The sequence below is a fragment of the Myotis myotis genome, unplaced genomic scaffold (assembly GCF_014108235.1).
Source record: "Myotis myotis isolate mMyoMyo1 unplaced genomic scaffold, mMyoMyo1.p scaffold_m19_p_1, whole genome shotgun sequence".
NCBI classification, from domain to species: domain Eukaryota; kingdom Metazoa; phylum Chordata; class Mammalia; order Chiroptera; family Vespertilionidae; genus Myotis; species Myotis myotis.
This window is the reverse complement of record NW_023416313.1, coordinates 180869938-180886547: the sequence shown is the minus strand read 5'-3', so window position 1 is coordinate 180886547 and position 16610 is coordinate 180869938. Positions and strand designations below refer to the sequence as shown.

Genomic DNA, 16610 nt, shown 5'->3' with positions numbered 1-16610 from the left:
CACATTTAAAGTTGAATATATAATACAAAATTCTACCCTAATCGTGAATTTTTTTCATTATTTTGTGTAATGAGGCTATTGGATCTTTATTTTATTAATTATATATTTTTGTTTGGATTGACAGTGGTGGTAAGTTTTCAACACTACTTCAGAATTTAGGCCCTGAAAATGCTGTGACACTACTGGTGTTTGCAGTAACCGAACATAAGATTCTCATCCATTCCTTACGGCCTTCAGTGCTTACTAGTGTGACAGAAGCATTAGTGTCTGTGAGTATCACAGTTTCTTATTTTGAAAATATGTGATTTAAAGCTATTTTAACTCAAAGTGTAATGAATTTTTATGTTGTGAAAATAATTTAAATTTTCTGACCATTGACACTAGTTATAATTATTTAATTCATTTTCAAGCATTAGACTTTAAGTCTAAATATTTAAAATATAATTTTTTGTGCTTGCTGATAAATTATGCTTCAATGTCAAACAGCTAAATATTCTTCAATCTTTTGTTTATCCAAGATGATATTCCCTTTCCACTGGCCATGCCCATATGTTCCTCTCTGCCCACTGGCTTTAGCCGATGTCCTGAGTGCACCATGTCCATTCATAGTAGGAATTGATTCAAGATACTTTGATCTCTATGACCCACCACCAGATGTTAGTTGTGTTGATCTAGATACCAACACCATTTCTCAGTAAGTACATTTTACTGATTCTACACCCACTAATTTTACTTCATAGTCTATGTGTGTAATTGTTTATTTTATGAATGCTTATTAGAATTTCCCTTCAGATATATTGTTTTTGTGTTTAGGATTATTACCATCTTTGAATCAGCTCTTACTATATTCAGTGGGATAGATTTAGGGCATTGGAGAAGGTCTTATTGGAAAGAAAATGTACCTTTCATCCTTAGCTTTTTAAATATTTAAGAAACATTATAATCTTATGCTTACCTAGAAATTTAGCAGAAGGGAAATTGAAGTTAGAAATAGAAAAAAATGTATTTCCCTTTAGTCAAATGGGTATGGGTGAAACAAATTGAATTGAAATACTATTCCTTGACTAGTATTTCAATCCTATTCCTAGCATAGTATAATATTATTTAGAATACTGATAATTCATATCAAAATTAATTTAATGTTTTTACATTTTTAAATAACTTAAAAAAATTTTTATTGTTGACGCTATTGCAGATGTCCCCTATTTCCCCCCTTTTTGTCCACCTTCACCCAGCCCGCCCCGCCCCCTCCTTTGGTCCTCATCACACTATTGTCTGTGTCCATAGGCTATGTGTATATATTCTTCAGCTGGTCCCTTTACCTTCCTTTATCTAGTCCTCCTAGCCCCCACCCCTCTGTCATTAAATCACTTTTAAATTATACTTTATTTTACCCTAATATCCTAGGAGTGTAAGGATTTTATAAGCTTCTCTCTTTTATTGGAATAATATTTAAGTTGTACTACTGGAGCTGTATATTTGTAGCTTTTTAATAATTAAGTGTTTCTCTTAGATCCCTTATTTTTAGTTTAATCATACTTATGCTATTTAGGAAAAAGGAAATTGATGCAGTGACCACATTGAATCCACAGGACATGCTTAAAATAACTAGTATCAGTAAAGCCAAAAGCTAGTATGCCTTTTGTAACTCATGTATATGTGAAATAGATTTTTCTTCATTTTAAAATATGCATGTGTTATATTAAAGCTTTTTAATTTAATCTTGAAATCTTACATTAATTCTAATTTTGTCTTATGTCAAAACTTCAAATACCTAAATCATCAGAAAAGTTTAGCAAAAAAAAATTTTCTAGTATAAAACATGTCTGCTGTCAAAAAGCTTTTATTCAGAGAAAGCCTAACCAAGAAATATAGGATGTACTTGGTGTGTAAAAGCCATTTTAGGTATGGGATCAATAGAGTCAAAGATTATTTACTAGGAATATTTAATTCTTTACCTGGAATTTTTAACTCTTTAAATATTAAAGTAGTATCTCTTTTCTTTGCCATTTGTTAATCTTACATGACAGTGTTTTTAAAAATTGAAATTAAGGACGGTAAATGAGTATATACTAGGTTTATTTCGGTGATAAATTACATTTCCCTCTTTTTATACTTTCCCTCAATTTGTTAGAAGAATTTTTTTAATCCTCACCTGAGGATTGATTTTAGAGAGAGCGGAAGGGAGGGAGAAAGAGAGAGAGAGAGAGAGAGAGAGAGAGAGAGAGAGAGAGAGAGAGAGAGAGAGAGAAATGTCAGTGTGAGAGAGAAACATGAGTTGGTTGTCTCCTGAACATGCTCTGACCCATATATGGACCCTGATCGGGAATTGAACCAGCAACCTTTTGGTGCATGGGAAGATGCTCCAACCAACTGAGCCACACCAGCCAGGGATAAGAGAATTTTTAATTATTATTTTATCTTTCTGCTTTGATCACTAATGAATTAAAGAATCAACAAAACATGAGTCTTTTGCATTCATTAGTATTCTTCCTTCTTGATATTATCATCCTTACAAACCTAAGGGGGGACTAAACTAGTAAGCTAACAGTTTTTTACCTTCCTTCATCCAGAATTTCTGAAGCCTCAACCTGAAATTTGAAAGAAAAACAAATTCTGAGTATGGAATTTTTGGTTTCCTTTTCCCTCTCTGACTCTTAGGTACATATAATACAGAGTATATTATTAATGTCAAGAAATTTCTGAAGAAAGGGAAATTAGAATCTTATATGTGCTAGTCATAAAGCTGTATGCATAGCCTTAGTTGTCTCATATTATTCTCTTTATTTTGTGAGGTAGTTTTTATTAACCCTGTGACAGAAGAAAACCGAAGCTTAGATTTTTAAGTAATTTATCAAAAGGCACATAACTTATACTGCCAGAGCTGCATTTTTGAAACCATCACTGTCTGACTCCAAACTAATACATCTTATCACTAATTATTGGCTAACTATTTATGTAATAGTTACCTTGTAAATGAGGTTACTATGAATGCAAATGCAGAAGGCTATCATAGATCCAATTTCAGATACTAAATTAACCTGTCCTACTCAGCCAAGTTTTAAAGTGAAGATATCAAGAGTTAGAGAAGAAAATTATTTTTTGATGTAAATAATTAGATGTAATGAAATAACATATTTTTCATTCATTTATGCTACATCTTGAATACCTTTTTTGCTAGGCATTGGGAATAAAAAGGTAAACCAAGTACACTCCCTTTTCTTAAGTTGCTCATAATCTAGTCTAAGGCAGGCATGCATACAGTGAATGATAAGACACAGTGAGAATACTGTGTTGCAAAGTTTTATCAAGAAAATAATGTAAATAGTGTTACTACGTTGTGTTCTCACTGTAATGTAGGATTTTATGCTCTTGGTCACATTATAAATGAAATGAAATCTTCACAGCAGGACACCTGCAATTTGACCTTGCCCTATCTATATTTTTATTCCCATTTGCAGAAATATAGGATAGATTCCAAGTCAGTTAGTTGTTCTTCGTCTGCTTAAGCTTTCCCATCCACTCTTTTTTCTTCGTTTAGTTTTCAAAGTGATATTTGTCCTTTTGTTCTGTGGGAAGTTTAGGGAACATTGAAAAAAAAAAAGTTCAGCAAGTTTCACTGCACACCTGTGCTATATCGTTGTCTTTGGTGGTTAAAACATAGTGATGTACTTTTCTTCTCCTTTTTCTGTACATTTTTCAAGTTTTCTAAAATGAGTATTCATTGCTATTGAAATAAAAAATATTTAATAAAGAATGGAATAAACAAAGTTATAGTTAAGTCCAAAACCTTCATGGTGTTTTATCACCATGCTGTTGTTTTACTCCTACCCCATATGTAGTTTAAAGAGCAACAACTGTATTGTCATAGTGGTACTAAAGAAGATTATAGAAGTTTGTCTTAGAAACAAAGATACCACTTTCAGGGGTTTTTTTTGTTTTGTTTTTTCTAAAGATACCACTTCCAGACACATATCCTCTTTTATAGTTTAAAAGTATTTTGGAATGTTCTAGTTTATTTAATTAAGTTAATATTATAGATTATTTCTTTTCTAAAGGAAACAAAAATAATTTTTCTTTTGGGAAATTAAGAAACAGTATTTAAATATGACAAAGTATTTTAATAAGCTCATTGAAAGTTTTCTAATCTATAACAACAACAACAAAATTCACATAGTAGGATTTTCTCAGTATTTAGGTGTCTAAAGACTCTTAAATGGAGTTTAAGAGTAATGACCACCACGTTAAATTTGGTAGTGATTGGCATGATTCCAATGCACATGCAATGTACTCAATACCAATATAATTACAAATATTTGAGCTATATTTAATGCAAGGTTTCACCCTCATATAAATTACTTTTTAATATTAACATTCCAATTTACCCCAGTAATATTTTTCTCCTGTTCACTAGAATATTTTGTTAGTGTTTTCTTTTTTGTTCAACATGTTTTCTCTTTTTCCTTTTTAACATAATTAAGTATGTATTTCCCCTTTTCCTCAAAAAAAGGTTCATCTAACAAATGTATTATTTTTGCCATTTAATCTCAGAACTGGTGACAAGAAAAATGTAGCCTGGAAGATACTTCCAAAGAAGCCATGTAAAAATCTGATGAACACACTGAATAATTTGTACCAGCAATTGGCAAAATGTAAGTGTCTAACAATTAAAAGAAGTAATTTAATCTGAGAAAAGAACTCCAGTTACTTTGCTGTACTTATAAAAATTTTATCTAAAGGAAAGTATTTTTACACTCTTAAAGGCAAATGAGCATATAGGCAAAATTTGTTAGAAGCTAAATGGGAGATTTATTTTTGATATCACATTTTTATAGAACCATTTTAGAATAATAAAATTCAAAAAGAGGTTAAACTGGTTGTTTTCTTTAATTTTACTGTGACTGAAACACCATGGAAAAAATAAGCATTTCCACTTGTATATTTTCTTCATACATGGAATAGAAAGTTAGTTTTGAATATATTAAGTGGTTTCAGTTACATTAGAAAATGCTAATTTCCAATAGGGTGAGAGCTAGGTCTTATGTTTTTCACCTATTGTGCTTTCTTCAAATGATTTGAAAATAGAAACTTGCTGCAAGCATTAGGAAATTAATCAAAATGAAAATTGATTTGACTATGGAATATTTCAGTAAAAAGCTATGTAAGAATATCTTGACAGTGATCCAGAATTACTAAGAAGAATGAAATCTTCATTTATCTAATCCTCTTAGTATTTTATAACAACAGTCTATTCAGGGCCCTTAATTTAATACTTACTGTATGAAAAATGGTCAGTAATTGTGTAGCGATATTTGAGGTTCTCATTTATGTAGTAGGTGAAATATAAGCATAGGAAATGGTTTATATCCTGTAGTATACTTGGAAGAGGACATGAAAAACAATGTTTTGTTTTGTTTTTAAAGTATATTTTTATTGATTTCAAAGTGGAAGGGAGAGGGAGAGAGATATAGAAACATCAATGATGAGAGAATCATTGATCGGCTGCCTCCTGCATGCCTCCTGCTGGGGACCAAGCCTACAACCTAGGCATGTGCCCTTGACAGGAATTGAACCTGGGACCCTTCAGTCTGCAGGCCAATGCTCTATCCCCTGAGCCAAACCAGCTAGGGCGAAAGACAATGTTTACAAAGTAAACCTCACAATAAGTAGATATTTTGGATGTGATTCATAAATATTGGGATATTTAAAAAATAACATCAAATGAATAAAATTTTATCTTATGGAACAAGTAAATTGTGTATGGAATTTTATTTAAATTACCTAGTTAATTGCTTTCTAAAAGTAATGTACTTCCTTTGAATAACTGAGAAATCCAGCAGTGAATATTTAGCAATATTTAAATATTGTTAAAATCAATGAAATAGTTCATTTAGCTCTATTGAAGGACAGAATTTTAAGCTTAAAACTACAGACTTTTAAACAATACTGACAGTTCAGGATTGTATAACATTTTCTAGCTTCAGAGTACTTCCACATACATTCTTTTATCTTTGCAACTATGAGGTGAGGATAATAAGGTTGAAAGGTAAAAAGTACGTTCTTAGGAATCATTCAGTTGAAGCTAATGATTAAAACCTTCTGTTCCAATGCCTACATTCTTTCTAATACTTTTACATTTTTAGACAATAAGAACTTGAAAAAACTTGCTAAGATGATTTATTCCTCATATTTTAAAAAGTTTTTAAAGTTTTAAGCAATCACAAACTTTTTTCTCCTGACCCTTGGAGAATAGATGTCCCATCACCTCCAAATGGAATGTATTCCTACCAACAAGTACATTCTTCTATAGCACTACAATACAACCATATAACCATGAAAATCAGGAAATTAACATTCAAAGTTACTGCCATCCTTATCCTCAGACCTGATTTGAGTTTTGCTAGTTATCATAATATGCAATGTTCTTTATAGCAAAAGAACCCATTTGCGTATCAGATGTTGTATTTAGTCTCAGGTCTCTTTTGTATCCTTTTCTCTAAGCAGTTCATCAATTTTTTCTTCATTTTCTTGACACTTTTGAAGATTATACTTACTATTGTAGAATGGTCCATGATATGGGTTTGTCTGAATGTCCTCATGATAAATACAGATCATGCAACTTTGACAGAAATATTGCAGAAGTGACACTGAGTTCCTTGCATAGTATCCTTATCAGATTGAGCACTATATCAATTTGTCCCATTATTGATTAATATGTTCCCTTTGATCACTTGATTATGTGGTGTCTACCAAGCTTCTTCTCTCCTTTAAAGTTATTCTTTTACTACCTAATGGCTTTAGCATTGAATTGTTCAGAAAGAGTAAGAGCTGATTTTCACATTTTAATCCCAGAATGTGCCTCCTATACATACTTATATTTAAAAGAAACAAAAGAGGAAAGGAAGGACTATTGCATTTAACCCCATGTCCCGTTGCTATGGTTGTTATGATCTTCATTTATTAACCTACATATAGTTATTTTATAACGTGAACATTTTTTCTGGTGGTAGTCAGATAAAAAGGGATTATTTTGTGTTCAATTTTTAAATATATATCTATACCTATATCTATATCTATATTTAATTGATTCCAGAGATGAAGGGAGAGGGAGATAGAAATATCAATGATGAGAGAGAATCATTGATTAGCTGCCTCCTACACGCCCCCTACTAGAGATCAAGCCTACAACCTAAGCATGTGCCCTGACCGGAAATCAAACAGTCACCTCCTGGTTCATAGGTTGACATTCAACCACTAAGTCACACCGGCCAGCTATTTTGTGTTTAATTTGGATAAAATGTACTCAGCACAGCCTAAAAAAATTATGTGGCAAGCTTTTCTAGGATTTACATATTATGAAGTTATATATAAACAAAGGTTGAGTTAGCTTGAGCCCTTTTGAAAACACAACAAATGTTTTTTTCTTTCAATTTTATTGAGATATAATTGACATACAGATCTATGTAAGTTTAAGGTGTATAGCATAATGACTTGGCATACATATGGAACAAATTTATATTGACAATAATACAACTATTAACATTCGTTTTGACTATTTGGAGAAACACTGAAACTATTTCTTCACAGTGCAGCAGAGACCAAGAGATGATGGACTAATGGACTTAGCAATGAATGACTATGATTTTAATTCTGGAAAGAGGTTACATATGATTGATTTGGAAATCCAAGAGGCATTTTTGTGTTTCATGGCCTCTATTTTAAAAGGTTATAGATCATACTTAACACCAATAACACAAGCCCCATCTGAGACAGCCACAGATGCAAGCTCTCTTTTTGCCCTACAAGGTGAGTGATTGCATAGTTTTACAGTTGTCATATTATTGAGCTTAACCTCGTGTGATTTATTTGCTTTCTGGGTTAATAGCTCCTGTTTATCAAAATATATAACTATTTTGAGAATATGTGAAGAGCAACTCTGTTGGTAATCCATTTCCATAGGACCAATTATTTTTCAGGAATATTCAATATAATACCATTGGCAAATTATGCATGAAGAACTATTTGAAAAGTACAGAAATTTCTAAACATATACTATTGCACTTGTGTCACAGTTGTGTTGATGTTGATGCTTTTAGCTTTCAGGGGAGCCAGACAATGTTGGGCATGCTGAGTAGCCTGTGATGATCACCTCTAGGCTTGAGCAGCTTCAATATGCTTTACAAATATTATTTTCTGTTCATGCCACAAAGTAAAAAAAAAAGTTGGGAAACCCTGGAATGCATTTGTATTTGTATAATGTGTATTACTTTCTTCTGTGGTATTTAACATTTAAAAGATAAGTTTATTTAATAAACATACACTGAGTGGCCAGATTATTATGACTGGCCAGATTATTATGACCACCCCATCAGTACTTCATTGACACTTCCAAAAACACTGAATATTGAAAACTTCCTAAGCAAATATTCTCAAGGTTTTATTATTATTATTTGCATAACTAATTCACTTCATTGTACTGATGGGGTGATCATAATAATCTGGCCGGTCATAATAATCTGGCCGCTCAGTGTATATTGAGTGCCTCCAAATGATAGGCTTTGGGTATATAGTGGTATGCAAAAGATACAGGGTCACACACATAAAAGGAAAAGAAAAGAGAAACATGGTCAGTTCTTCAATAGAGCTTATAGTGAAAAAAATAATCTATAATAATAAAGGCATAATATGCTAAACGACCTTCTAGGACAGCCAAATGAACTTCCAGATGACCTTTCGGATGAAGCCGGGGCTGCGAGGGCCAAGGCAAGCCACCAGGGCTGTGAGGGCCGAGCCCCTTGTACGAATTTCGTGCATCGGGCCTCTAGTTTGAAAATAATATGATTGAACACTTCAATTCACAACTTCAGGTCAGAGAAGGCCCTTGTGAGGAATTCACACATGAGCCATGTTTAAAAGGAGGACTAGAAATTAGGCAAAGGGAAAATAGAAGAGTGTTTTAGGCAGAGAGAACAGTTAATGCAAAGTCCCTGAGATTGGAAATAGTTTGAGTTCATGGGCCCAAAAGAAAACCCGTGTTGTGTAATTGAGTGAATGAGATGGAGTGTGAAATCAGGAAATAAACTTTTACTCTGTTACAGTAAGTATTGACACAAGCATAAATGAATACTAGAGGTGATGTAACTGCTGCTTTTAAAAAACTATGTATATGGAGAGAGCATGAGCCACATGCACATATCATGCAACACATAAAGAAGGGAGTAAATTGCAATTTTAAGATGCTTTCACATTTACTGGTTTATGTGTAATCTTCAAGGTAGTGAGGGGACAACAGAGACAATTTTGGTTGAGGATTTGAAAGATCTTGATTCAAGTTTCTTTCCTGTTGCTATCTTTGTCAGATCACTTCTACTTTCAGGATCTTAGTTTCTTTTTCTGCAAAATGGTGGGTACAGATGACATGGTTGATCAAGTTCCTTCTAGCTTAAAAATCCTATGAATCTACAAATGATATTCTGACATTGTAAATTTATGTTGAACAGCTTTCTTAAGAAGTCGAGACCGATCACATCAAAAATTCTATAACATGATGACCAAAACACAAATGTTTATTCGCTTCATTGAGGAATGTTCTTTTGTCAGTGATAAAGATGCAAGCCTGGCATTCTTTGATGACTGTGTAGATAAAGTAAGTTTGTCTGCAGTGCTCTACTTATTTTGTGTGACTGTTATAATTGTTATAAATTATGGTTTCTATTTATAAGTTTTCCTAGCTTTTAACAAAATCTAAATTAATTTCATCCCATCATTGACCCTTTATTCTGAAAGCTTTGGTGGCCTACCAGATATTATAGAACACAACAACCTCTTGGAAATTTCCTGCAGTATTTTACTAAATCGTGAGTTTTATTTTAGCAGTCAGGTCTGTATCGCTGCCTGCCCACTTACGGACAATAGAACTTTTGTTCAAGCCTGTGGACCTCTAACTTGAGCATTTTGTTGTTGTTAATTCTCATCCGAGGATATTTTTTCCATTGATTTTTAGAGAGAAAGTAGAAGAGAAAGAGGGTACAGGAGAGAGAGGAAAACATCAATGTGAGAGAGGCATATCAATAGGTTGCCTTCCACATGCACCCCAACTAGGGCCATCATCACTCCTGCAAGTGCCCTTGACCGGAATTGAACCTGTGACCCTTTGGTGCTCAGGCCAACCACTCTAACCACTGAGAAACACTAGCCAGGGCTAGAACTGGATGCTTCTGATATAACATTATTAAGCTAATCAACAAAATTCAAATGTAGTTTGAGTATTAGACAGTATAAATGTTAATTTCCAGATTCATGTATTGTAGTTATATAGGAGAATGTCCTTTTTTGTAGGAAGTACACACTGAAGTATTCAGACGTGATGGGTCATCAGGTCAGCAACTTTCTCTCAAAATATTAAGAGGAAAAAAGCTATTTGTATTTGAAAAGTTAGTGTACTTGAAACTTTTCTATAAATTTGTGTGTGTGTGTGTGTGTGTATATATTTTTTTTTAAAGGCCCAGTGCACAGATTTGTGCACATTGAAAGGAAATTAATTAGAAGGTGGCCTGTGGGGCAGGACTGGGCGAGTTGAGCCAGACACACCCTGGAGCCAACCTCCCATGGTCCCTCCCCAGACAGCCGCACCTGGGAGGTGCCATGGCTCAAAGGGTGTCTGCAGAGTGAGTGGGGTCCCTCCAGCAGGTGGGGTCCCTCCAGCAGATGGGGTCCCTCGGCCTGGCCTGCAGGGTCGGGCCAAAATGGGCAGTCCAACATCCGCCAGGGGTCCTGGAGTGCCAGACGGCACTCTGCAAAGTTGCCGTCACTAGGCAGTTCCTGCATTGAGCATCTGCCCCCTGGTGGTCAGAGTGCATCATACCTACCTGTCAGTTGTCCGGTCGCTTAGCCTTTTATATGTGTGTGTGTGTGTGTGTGTGTGTGTGTGTGTGTGTGTGTATTCATGGTTTTATGCCCGTGACAGTAGAAAAAAGAAATTATTTTTTTCAACAATTTATACTGATAAGGTAATTTAAAGAAGTCCATCACTTTCCAATTTATGTGACTGTGAAAGAAAATCAGTGATTTGGGTGGGGGGGCACAACAGCCAAAATATTCAGAAGTTGGCTTAGTTCTGAGTTTAACATGAAAATGTCATTTATGAATTAAGTACCAAATGTGTCCTATAAAAATGAGAACTTATACTCACTGTGAAGGGTGTAATGGGATAAACACTGCATTGGGAATCAGGAGAACTTTCACCCCAGCTATTACACTTGCACTTTAGTCAAGTCCTTTAGTGTTTCTGTGTTGTTTTCTTATCTGTGTGTTTTTTTTAATATTGTGAGGAGAAATTATTATAACTGCATGTCTCACAGTGTTCAGAGTAGTATTGTATGAACTAAAAAGTAGAAGGCATTGTGACTATTTTTTATTGAATTTATTAGGGTGACATTGATTAATAAAACCATACAGGTTTCAAGTGTACAGTTCTATAAAACATCATCTACAATACCGCATCATGCGCTTAGCACCCAAAGAAAATCTCCATCACCGTTTATCCCCCAATGCTGTCTTCCTCCTCCCACATCCCCCTTTCCCTCTGGCAATCACCATACTGTTGTCTGTGTCTGATTTTTGGTGTGTGGGTTTTTTTGCTTAAGTCCTCCTTTTTCACACAGCCCCCCAATCCCCCTCCCCTCTGACAGCTGACAGTCTGTTTTCTGTATCTATGAATCTGTTTCTATTCTGTTTGCTAGTTTATTTTGTTCATTAGATTCCACTAATCTTGCTGGCTTTTATTCGAGTTTATTAGGTTAGTAAAACCAGCTCATCTCATTTTATCATCTCGTGACAATGTTCAGCTTTTGAATAACATATGGAGAGCAGTAACAAGTTTGGAGCCTTGTGTAGGCATATATATACCCTTTCCTTAACTTTATAAAACTTGAGGGATGGTTGATGTAGAGAAGTACTTTCTGGTGTTGATAGAGAGTTAAAAGGCTAAGGTCTTGAAGTCCTTGAAATGCTTTGAAATAGGAAAACCATGGACATATGCCATTATCTGCTTAGAACTCAATTCATTTTACCATAAAAACACTGAAATAAAGGGTGATTAGCTGTAGTTCAAATGGTGCTACAGTGTTGTGCTAGAAATATGTATTAAATTTTTATTTTTGATGGGATGGTACTCTAACTGCCTTTTAGGGCAGTTTTTAAAAAATCAAAATTCTTAGATATAATATATCAACACTAGAGGCCTGGTGCACAAATTCATGCATGTGTGGGGTTCCTTGGCCTGGCCTGTGATCGAGGCCTATGGGGGGTGGGGTGGGGGTGGCTAGCCAGGGAGAGGGGTTGTGGGAGGTTGGCCAGTCAGGGGGAGGGGTCATGGGAGATTGGCAAGTCGGCCGGGGGGTGGGGCCACAGGAGGTTGGCTGTGGGAGCGCATGACCACCAGGGGGCAGCTCCTGCATTTAGCACCTGCCCCCTGGTGGTCAGTGTGCATCATAGTGACTGGTTGACCGGTCGTTCTAGTTGTTCAGTCATAATGGTTGTTTAGGCATATATATATATATATATATATATATATATATATATATACATATATATATATGCCTTTGAAATTTAGAGTTTGATAAGTTTTGGCAAATATAGATTTCCATGCAATCATGACTCCAAATGTAGAATATTTCTCAGGAAGGATTTTTTTGGGGGGAGGGGAGATTTATTTTCTATATTTTGAATAACTTACTTACAAATGAACTTTTAGAACCGTGCCTTTTTGTAAGTTGACCTCTGCCTATATAGAGCTTTGAAACCTTGCTTATTTTGAGAAGCAATGTCATAGCTCCTTGACAATTTTGTCTTCATTACAGCATTGTACCAAGAACTTGTTTTAATAGTCTTTATAGTACGTACTGAGAATTAGAGCAGTTTTCCTTGTCCACAGGTGTTTTTTATGCAAAGTGGCTGGAGAGTAAGAAGTAGGCCCTGATCTGGAGAGGGAGAAGCTGTTAAATAAGTAAATAAAATTTTTAAAACACCTGGTGCTCATTGACAGGCACTTCTCTTATAATGTTCCATCATGGATAGGAGTAGTTTTCAGCTTCCTTTCCAATTACCTTGGGTATCTGTTTAAACCTTTTTGTTCTAGTCCATCTTTTCTATTTCATTATCATTGCTTCCCTTATAATTTGATTAAACCCACTCCCTCTGAATAAAAAAAATGTATGTAAATAGAGCTTTTCATTTGTTATTCATTTGATATAATTTATCATTGACAGGTTACCACTATGAGTTATCCCTGACATGTTCCTAATGTGGTTTTTATATTTTTAGGCTTGCTATAATGTTCTCTGTTTTTATTGAAAGTTTAACTTTTTAACACTTTTATTAAATTTTGTGGAAAATAAAAGGGAGAAAAACTTTGTAAGCCCAGTACCCTAACTAATATCCATTTTACACTTACTGTCAGTGTTTTTACATAATTATAACATGGTTTCCTAATTTTTTACATAACCAGATCTTATAAGCATATTTCAAAAACATTTTCATTGATATTTTACAGAGAGAGGAAGGGAGAAGGACAGAAAGAGAGAAATATCTATGTAGATCGACTGCCTCCTGCATGCCCCTTATTGGGGATTGAGCCCCACAAGCCAGGCATGTGCCCTGACCAGGAATTGAGCCAGCAACCTTTCTGTGCAGGGGATGACGCCCAACCAACTGAGTCACACCAGCCAGGGCTAAGCATTCTTAATATTGCTGCCAAATCTCTTAAAAGAAAATTTTCATTTTTACCACAGTAAAACATAACATAGTTTAGAAAGTCAGTCCTATATAATAAAAGCCTAATGTGCAAATCAACCGAACGGCGGAATGACCGGTCACTATGATGCGCACTGACCACCAGGGAGCAGACGCTCAACACAGGAGCTGCCCCCAGCCCACAGGCTCCAGGCCAGCTAAGGCAGGTGCCAGCAGGGACCCCCAGTTGCCCTGCTGGTCACCCCACAGAGGGAGGCAACCAGAGGAAGGTGACTGGTGACGGGGGTGGGGGGAAGGTGATGGGGTAGGCCGGCAAGTGGGTGGCAGCGGAGGGCAGGGCCGGTGAGCAGGCGGTGCCAGGCCAGCCAAGGCAGGTGCCAGTGGAGGGCCCCCCAATCATCCTGCCAGTTGCCCCACAGATCGGCCCTGATCGCCAGCCAGGCCTAGGGACCCTACCCATGCACGAATTTCATGCATTGGGCCTCTAGTACTTTTATAAGGCTAGGTCCCATTCCTTTCTACCCTAGTTTCTGCTCCCCAGAGACCACCACTTTCTCTTTCAGCTATATCTTCAGTCATTTACCTTAAGATTTCCAAATAATATGGTTTTATTGCTGCTAATTAATGTCTACCACCAACACCACAATCCTCCCAGTGTAGTCATAACATTATTTTTGGCCACTTTGTATATAATCACAGCTAAGCCATATACATTATAATTGAATTGCCTTTCATGTATGGATTTTGTTTTCCCTGAAGTTAATAATTACTATGTTCCTTCCTTTGTGTCTAATGTTAATTCATTTCTAAAGTCTTCTACAAAAGTGAAAATGTTTAAATCTGTCAATTTTTCTAACATATCCATTTTATTGTTCTAAAATTTTTGCTGGAGCATTCCATCTTTTTGTTCCAATATGAACTGATTGCTTTTTACTCTGTCATCCTGGATTTTCCTTCACCATCATCCTGGAATTATATTGACCTCTCTCTGGAGTTGTTGCTTTCTGGCTTCAGTAGCTTCTTTCTTGGTTTACCTCTTTGTTATGGTGGAGCACATCTTCCAGCTGCTTAGTGAGAAAGAGTACATTGAAGATATTTTTTTGATACCCTGCCTATTTGTATTTTTTTTAAATTCTCACCTGATTTGAGAGAGAGAGAGAGAGAGAAATATTGATGTGAAAGATCAATCAGTTGCCTCCTGTACATGCGCCCAACCACTCACCCTGACCTGGGATCAAACCTGCAGTCTTTTGGTACATGGAATAACAGTGCCCTATCAACTGAGCCAGACTGGCCAGGGCTATGTGTGCATTTTAAAAATTATTTCTTGAATGCATCCCCACGATTCAAAATAATATAAAAACATATACATTGGGAAATCTGGGTCTTGTCCCATCTTGTTCACTCCATTCATCTCCCCTCCCCCATATAGATAATTACTTTTCTTGGTATTCTTCAGTATTTCTTTATGTGCATACAAACAAAAAATCCTATATAATAAAGCCTAATATGCTAAGTGTCTGACCGTTCATTCGACCATTTGACCAGTCGCTATGATGCTCACTGACCACCAGGGGGCAGACGCTCCGAATGGAAGGTTAGCTTGCTGCTGGGGTCCAGCTGATTGGGACTGGGCAAGAGGGGCCGGACATGCCCTGGAGCCCTCCCATGGTCCATCCCCAACCCCAATCAGGACTGGGCAATGCGGCCCTAATCGGGACTGGGCAAGACGGGCCAGACACGCCCTGGACAAATCCATGCATTGGGCTGGTTTCGGCCCGATCCCTGCAGGCCAGGCCAAGTAACCCCACCAGTGCATGAATCCGTACACCAGGCCTCTAGTGTGTGTGTATATTATTTATATGTTTTTTTTTCTTGTTTTTCCCTCTTTTTTATTTTTTTTTTAATCCTCACCCAAAGAGTGAGGATCTTTTTTCCATTGATTTTTAGAGTGGAAAGGAGGAAGCAGAGGGACAGAGAGAGAAGAAAGAGAAATATTGATGTAAGATTGATTTGTTGCCTCCCACACCCACCCCAACCAGGGGTGGAAATCAGACCTGCAACCCACGTACATGCCCTTGATAGGGAATCGAACCTATGACTCTAACCATTGAGCAATGCTGGCCAGGACTCCTTCTTTCTTACTCAAAAATTAGTTCACTATATACAATGCTCTGCAGCTTGTTACTTCCACTTAATTATCTTGGAGATCTTTCTATAGTCATACATAGACAACTTGCTCATTCTTTTTTTTTTTAATAGCTCTATAGTACTGAGTTGTATACATGATTTATTTAACCATTCCCCTATAGATGAACACTTGGCTAACCATTGTAGGGTGTGTTTTTTTAATATATGCTTTTTTAAAACTCCTTCAGGTGGATATGGACAAAAGTGGTGAAATGCGGCTTATAGAACTGGATGAATCTTTCAAAAGTGAACATACTGTTTTTGTAACACCACCTGAGATCCCCCATCTACCCAATGGTGAAGAACCCCCTTTACAGTACAGGTATTCAAGAGGCGAATGTTTGAGATTGAAAGAGAGAAGCAATCCATCATCTGTGATGTAGCTTTCTAAGGAATGGTATTTTCAAAAATCCAAACTTTACAGATCCCTAATTTTTAGGTGGTAAGCAAGCTTATCCCACATCCATTATTAAGTTTTGAGGTCTAAAAAGAAAAAAATTATAATTTAGCATAATATAGACTTGGGAATGGGAAGTTCTATATCTGCATAAGTATCTGTTCTCATAAATGTTGATTACATTCAGTTAGGACTCTACCCCCACCAAAATACAGCATTTTTATTATAAAATGTTGATTTTTGTTTCTCACTAAAGCTGGTTTCCTCACTC

General features: G+C 36.0%; 1 protein-coding gene across 36 annotated transcripts in view; it reads left to right on the top strand.

Moving 5' to 3' along the window:
• Positions 1-16610, top strand: part of DENND4A (DENN domain containing 4A) — a 106724-nt gene that overhangs the window by 62431 nt on the left and 27683 nt on the right. For all 36 annotated transcript variants that reach the window (XM_036305342.1, XM_036305320.1, XM_036305302.1 and 33 more), the window contains 6 exons: positions 125-269; positions 519-694; positions 4552-4652; positions 7588-7806; positions 9501-9646; positions 16131-16264. In XM_036305342.1, the coding sequence (XP_036161235.1) occupies positions 125-269; positions 519-694; positions 4552-4652; positions 7588-7806; positions 9501-9646; positions 16131-16264 (921 nt within the window). The remainder of the gene's footprint in view (positions 1-124; positions 270-518; positions 695-4551; positions 4653-7587; positions 7807-9500; positions 9647-16130; positions 16265-16610) is intronic.